The sequence below is a fragment of the Physcomitrium patens genome, chromosome 19 (genome assembly GCF_059467195.1).
Source record: "Physcomitrium patens ecotype Gransden chromosome 19, ASM5946719v1, whole genome shotgun sequence".
Lineage (NCBI taxonomy): Eukaryota > Viridiplantae > Streptophyta > Bryopsida > Funariales > Funariaceae > Physcomitrium > Physcomitrium patens.
This window is the reverse complement of record NC_143428.1, coordinates 4,317,746-4,324,558: the sequence shown is the minus strand read 5'-3', so window position 1 is coordinate 4,324,558 and position 6,813 is coordinate 4,317,746. Positions and strand designations below refer to the sequence as shown.

Below are 6,813 nucleotides of genomic sequence, written 5' to 3'. Positions count from 1 at the left end.
GGGTTGGGGAGGGGGGTGGTGCAGTGAGAGTGAGTTGCGGAGGTGGTCGCGACATCGTCGAAAGCTGTGCATCAGCAACAGCAGCAGGCATGCGGGCAAGTAATTTTTTGGAGGAGGAGGATGGGTTCTGTGGGGTGCTGCCGTTGCTGCTGCTGGAGGCAGGCAGACGGGCAGTGTGACATGAAAAAAAATTCGGGAGTGGTGTGGCATGGGATGACACGGGATGGCATGGGCGGAGCTTCCACTTCCTTCTTCTTCGTCGTTCTCCATGCCTAGCTCACTGCAACCAAAGCAAAAGCATCGCATCGCATCGAGGAACATGCGATGCTGCGATTGGAAGGAGGGAAGGGAAGGGACGGGATTGGACAGTAAGTAAGTGAGTAAGTCAGCCACCAATCCCATGATACTGATGACGGTGATGCCCCCTCCCGCCTTCCTCGGCCGCCCCGACTACCCGCTCTCGCCACCGCCTGCCCATCACCTTGCCCCTATAAAGTCCTAACCTGAGCTCCCCAGTTGCAACATGTATGTATCATCTGACCCCTATCCACATCCCCTCCCTCGCCCAGCCAGGATGATTGTGCAGCAGCAGCACCTGCCGCGCTCCTCCCTTTTTCTCCGCTCTGGGATCATCACCATCACACTCCCTACCTCGCGTGCTCTCCTCGTCCATCATCCTATAGTACTGCCCTCAGTTACTTGCATACGGTTTGGTTCGGTTCCAGGTATTTCCGGGACGCTGGTTGCGAAGCAGTTGGGTCGTGACTCGTCCCGCTCACTGTGGCTCTCCCTCAGTGCTCTGGTCCTGGGCCGGGTCCTGGGCCGGGTCCTGGGCCGGAAAGATCGACTTCGATGGTTTGATGTACACAGCAGGGGATCCAGTACCTTTTTGGCTGGGAACTGTCTCAACGCGTTGTCTGATTTCTGCTTTGTGTTCCAGTCTCTTCTCTCTACCTCATTTTTCTCTCCCCCCTTTTGCTCTTTTCTCTCGGTTCCTCAAATCAAGCCGACAGTGATTGATTGAGTGTGACATGATTCAGGTGAGATTGTGATAGAACGTGGGACCAGCTAACCGCCTGCTTGCCCATCGACGTCCGACACTTGTGATCAGTGTGAGGTACATGCAATTATCGTTGTCATTCTCGGTTACAAGCCATGCAAGCGCGGAGCTCTTTTCAGTCCAGTAGCAGCTAATGTCGAAGGTTGTACCGCTGCCGACTCAAACTTCCGGCTTCCATATCACGACGCGTGATATGGAATCCGAAGGTCTGATCCGGGAGCTGATCGATCTCCAGGTTAGCATCTCTTGGACTGAAGGGAGCTCCTCCTTTCACAGGCCTGATTCAGTGTTCGCCTGCTAGGGTTGCCAATCTATGATCGCCTGTTTTCATGTTCCCGTGGTGTTGGGCTGACCCAGTCTTCTGTTGCACCTGCGTTCCAAGATTCAATCCATATACTAGCTGTTGTCTTTACAGTCTCAATTCGTAAGTCAATATGTACTGCTGAATCCGGATTTTTTTAATTGCCGTTGAAACTTCATGCGATTCGATATTATATCTAAATACTTTGGCTGTCGGAATGTTTTTGTAAGTGAGAATTCTCAATTCACCTTCATTAGAGTTCTTAATTGATATGAAGCTTCAATTGAATCTTCTGTTACGGTTGCGTACGATTTTATTTCTTTTTTTTTTTGCAGGTTGCATCCACCGTTCCAATTTTGCGAGGTTCGTGTGCTTCTGTAGAGTTGGATTCCCAAGAGAATCCCGTTTCCAGAGACTGATTTAGCAGCTTATTAGTATTTGATTGTTATCTTTATCAGGTTTTTATAAGATCTCTGCAAATTGTCACAGAATTCTTTCAATTATCTCTTCCGATTCCGTCGTCCAAGTCAAACTTTTCCGTCTCTTAGCAGTGAGATATAGATCCACTGTATTGGTAGAAAGTGGAATGGCCTAGAGCTAGCACACATGACAAACATGAAGTGATTTCAGTTGCAGTTGGGAAAATGTTGCAACTGTGTAGGTTGTACAGATTTTCGATCTACCTGCTGAGAATTCCGATGATTTAAAACGGGACCGTTCCAAATTATTTCGGATGTAACTGGTTCCAACACATTGATATTGTAATCACCTTGTGAAAGATGCGGGATTTTTTTTTTTTTTTTTTTTTTCTCCTCTATAATCCTTGGCATTGTAATTATGGGTTTGGATGGACAAACGTGACTGATCTTCACTTGTACGCTGATGATCTGTTAATACGCCTTATATTCGAAATATTACAAATTGAACCATTCGCTGTCGAACCTTTCTGTACCTTTATTTGGTTCCTGTGCGAACCCTCTGCACGTAATCTACTCTTAGATTGAGAACTTTACAAATTTACATTCCATTTAACCTCAATCCACTTTGTTCAGTCCGAAATGTTCTGCTTGCACAGACACGGTCATGTCAGTGTTTACATGATGAGCAGTGCAAAACTCCTCCTCCGCTGAATCTAGTAACATTAATGAAAGTAGTGTACATTGAAATTCTGAAACTGTGCAACCGTTTCTGCTGCACCATATGACAAATCACCATTTTCGATGTGTGTCAATGCCCATACGCTGTCATGACGCGATGGTACACACAAACGCTCACACACAAATACACAAGAACAAAACATCTTTCCTGCCGTTTTCCTCCGCCTCCAGCTGCTGCCCACCATTCGGGTCGGCATGCTCTGGCTAGGTGACAATTTCGAAAACGTTGGATCTTCACAACATGCGCAGAAGAGGCGCAGTCTACGATACTGTGACATGCAGGGGACTATTGACATGTTCTACATATTCCAAATTGCTTTTTATATCACATCGTGCTTGTTGTGTGCTACAATCCCCACGCACTGTCCGCAATACCAGTGACGATGCCTCATACTCTCCTCCTCATCCTGAACCCCGTCGTTGCAACGCAAAGCTCCAGGTCAGTAAAAACCCGCGAGGAAGACCAAACGCAGCACCGGGCTTCTGCCAAGCATGGGCTCATCGCTGGATCGCCCTGCCGTCAAGTCCCAAGCCAGTGTTGCTCCAGGTTCTGCAGGGGGGTGGGGGCGTTTACTCACACCTGTGACTTGTTAAAAGCTAGATAAGATTCTCCGACTGGTTCTAGGATCCGAATCTCGACACCGTCGACTCCTGTAATGGAAACCCACACCGAGAGGGCATGATGGGTGTGAAAACGGCAATGGGGGGGGGGTGGCGGCGGGTAAAACGGTGCAGGACAAGTGTGGACCAGTGAGGTAGGTTGGGAGCTCAGTTAGCTTTCAATGCGAGTGCCAATGGCGTGGATGGGGAATCTTTCCTCCCCCTGGGATGGGATGATGCTTGAGGTGGTTTAAGTCCATCGCCGACCTGGACGCAGTCCACGTGAGAGAATTGAATCCTGCACCGCAAATTCTATCGGCACCAGAGCCCCCTTTGCTGCTGTTGCAGTTGCTGCCAGGTGTGTGCTGCTGGTCTCCTCGTTCCGTTGTGCATGAAGCCTTGTTTTGAATCTCAATGCTGTCAGACAGCTCCCTTGTTTTGAGTCTCAATGCTGTCAGACATTTCCCTGCTACACTCATCACTATTATAATAAATATATATATAAATATATTTATTTATCTATCTATCTAGGGTGTTATTAACACGACACCCCATGGGAACTGGAGACAGGGAACGTATATTTGTGTGTATATGTATCAAAACCATCACTAGACCCCCCCCCCTCCCCCATTTCCAATGCTTCTCCCATGTTCCCATTCCTAACCCTCGTCTCCTGTCCCAACCCCTAGTCTTTGTTCCTAGCGCCCATCTCTCATTCCTACTCTCATTTCCATTTTTTAGAAAATGATATTCAACTTTCAAAGGAATTCATGTTCCTTACTTGAGAAACAAACTATGAACCACAAAGCCATGAATTTTACGCATGACGTCTATTTTAAAAGACTTTTAAAATCTAAGTTGAAACTTTTTAGACTCTACGTGCATGTAAAACACAATCAAGTAATCCGATAGTGTTTAAATTAAAACAAGATGTATTATCTTTTAAATGCAATTAGAAAATTGCAATGCAACATTAGTAACATTTAGTCACAAAACATTTTTATAATAAAGCTTTTGATAATGATGGTTTTGATAAGTGGGTTGATTCAGCAAAAGCTGGGGTCAATTTGACATTCCCATATGTATATATATATATATATATGTTCTGTCATGTCTTGTTCATATTTTGCACAGCTATTGTATGATTTTATGGTATATATATATATATATATATATATATAATATTGTTGATATTTTTTTTTGTTTCTTTAACTGTCTTTTGACTGGTTTAAATTTTCGTATGCTTGTATGGTGTGATTGAACATTGAAATTCGCAATTTCATTGATAGAGTGAAACTTTTAAAAGTTAAATTAGAGTTTAATATTTGAAATTTCATGCTCGTGTCCTCCATTAATGGTTTAAAGTTGAAAATTACAAAAATACTTAAAAGACACAATTATTTTTCTAGTATAAGTATATTAATTTCAGAATGTTAGATTGGGACACCCACCAAATGAATACACATGTATGTATGATGATAAATATATTAAAATGTCTAGATCAATAAATTTTCACCAACATATTGGAATATAATTACCACCTGTCTACTCACAAGTTCTGCAATAAGTTTTCATCACTATTTAATGCAGCTAGCATTAATAATTATGTTGCCAATATTGATTCAACAATCATTTAATTGTTTGTTTGCTACAATTGAATAATATAAGCATTCCCATAAAAATTTGAGTTGTTTCTACACAAACCACATGTCAATGTTAAATTATGTCAAAAAAAATAAGTAATCCAAAAAATTAAACGTTAAAATATGTTGCATTGGTGCATGCAAACTTTGACACAATTTTAAATTATATGACACTTGTTGTTTAAAGTTAAATCCTTCAATTTAGTATGATATATATACATATATATTCCTATTTGAACTTAAGGTACACCCAAAATAAACATTTGAGAGGAACATAGCAATTCTGGTATGTATGTGTGTGTATGTATATTTTATTACAGCTAATGATTGCAATGTAATATGACACTCTTTCATTAGAAACAAATCAAAGTAAAACATTAAAAATTGAAATATGAATAAATAATTTAAAAAAAAAAAAAATGCCAGATTCTTTCACAGAGATGATTATGAATTGAAAACTTTTATTACAATGATTTGTCAATAATATTAAAACTTTCAAAGTAAACGTTGATGAATATTGAAACATATAACTAACTCATTCCGAGTAGTACATGTGGGTACACACATATAACTAACTCAATTTTTTAAATGAGTAGTCTGTATGTCAAGTACTTTCACCAAAAAAATCTACCTCCTACAAACAAACAAACAAATACACACACACACACACAAAATGATATTATTTACACAATTGGATTTTTTGATAATCTAAATTATGTCATTCTTTTTTTATACAAATTGTCAACACATGAATAGTCTACATTAAACCCCAGTTTGAAAGGTAGGGTATTAGAATGCCAGCCATACATAGATTCTATTAAGTATGAATATAAGTCAAGGAGACTTTGGCATAATCCCATTGTCATCTTTGTCTCTTCTTTGTCAATTTAATGTGAGGTCCACAACTCTTGCTCATTCTTTGTGTCATTCCTTGTTTCATTCTTTCATTCTGTCATATTACCCTTTGTTCACACATTATTCCATGCATTCTTGTTCTTTGTCTACAAGTCATTGTGTTGCATTGGATTAAGTCACTTTGTTTGTACAAATGTGCCATTTTGGTGCGCTTTATGTTCCAATGCTTCACCCAATGTCAATAACATCTTATCATCAATCCCTTTTGTTGTGTGCATGTGCCAATAAATTCTTTTCAAATAACCAAATTGGAATATGTTGTTGAAAGTTTGTGCAACCAATTTTATCCATTGCTTTGTTAAATAATCAGTAATGATTTCATTCTTTAATTGTAAATAAATTCATTCAACATACCCTTATGTGATTTAAATGTCACAATGCCATTTACAGTTTTAGATATTATACTCAACAAAACTAAAATTATGGTTAGCTTGCTTTTCAAAAATATTGTTTTTATTTTAGGATTTATTCTTTGAATAGGTTTTTATTCTCTTTTTTCTTTTTGAACTATTTTTGTATCTCACATCATAGTCCACATGTATTTTGAAAAACACAACCTTTATGAAATTCCTGCATAAGCGTTTGTATCAATATTTGACCTATGACAGTGTTTCTCTTTGATTTAAAAATAAATAAAAAAAAAATCAATTAATCAATCTAACATTCTTAGAAAATAATAAGTTCTAATTTACTCACTTTTGTAAAAAGATCTATTGATTTTTTCATTTCAAACGTTTTTTGGTATAGAGCCTATCAATGTTCAAATTTACAATGATTAATTTTATTATTTGTTAGATATTTTTCTTTTATAGACGGTATTAAATAAAATCAGTGTAATTATTCATAATGTGTTGTTTTAATCATATATAGATATGATTTTTTATATTTTGGTTATCGTGGAATGTAAATGTTATAGTTATATTAAAACTCATCGACAAAGTATTTACATAACAAATGTTGTAAGTAACTTAAGCATTTTACATAAGTTTTGCATGCATAGAGAAGGACTATCTGTACAAATATTTATAAAATAATATAGTATATCACCAAATTTTATTCTAATTTTTTAATAATATCAAGGATATCTCTAATTTTATAATAATATTTTTAGATACATCTAAATAAATGCAAAGCAAA

At 38.6% G+C, this 6,813-nt stretch overlaps 1 protein-coding gene and 1 long non-coding RNA gene across 5 annotated transcripts; one reads left to right on the top strand and one right to left on the bottom strand.

The window, feature by feature from the left end:
- Positions 1–523: 523 nt before the first annotated feature.
- LOC112295886 (uncharacterized) lies at positions 524–2,126 on the top strand. 4 transcript variants are annotated; one of them, XM_073528880.2, is made up of 3 exons: positions 524–725; positions 1,041–1,117; positions 1,697–2,126. In XM_073528880.2, exons 1-2 carry the CDS (start codon positions 524–526, stop codon positions 1,070–1,072), a joined length of 234 nt encoding a protein of 77 aa, XP_073384981.1. In that variant the 3' UTR covers positions 1,073–1,117; positions 1,697–2,126. The 4 variants fall into 4 exon arrangements, 2 of the variants coding, with proteins under 2 accessions (XP_073384981.1, XP_073384982.1); XR_012216046.2 differs by having other exon boundaries at positions 524–1,117; XR_016498679.1 differs by having other exon boundaries at positions 524–1,295.
- A 19-nt stretch (positions 2,127–2,145) lies between these two features.
- On the bottom strand, positions 2,146–6,813 carry LOC141044484 (uncharacterized). The gene is made up of 2 exons (XR_016498680.1): positions 5,569–6,813; positions 2,146–4,812 (listed from the first exon to the last, which is right to left on the bottom strand). It is a non-coding gene; the product is annotated as an uncharacterized LOC141044484 (long non-coding RNA).

What these genes read in the sequence shown, in the direction of transcription:
- LOC112295886 (XM_073528880.2), top strand. Translation starts at nt 524, where the DNA reads ATGTATGTATCATCTGACCCCTATCCACATCCCCTCCCTCGCCCAGCC. An exon ending in ACGGTTTGGTTCGGTTCCAG is followed by an intron (nt 726 to 1,040) that starts GTATTTCCGGGA and finishes GACATGATTCAG; the next exon opens with GTGAGATTGTGATAGAACGT.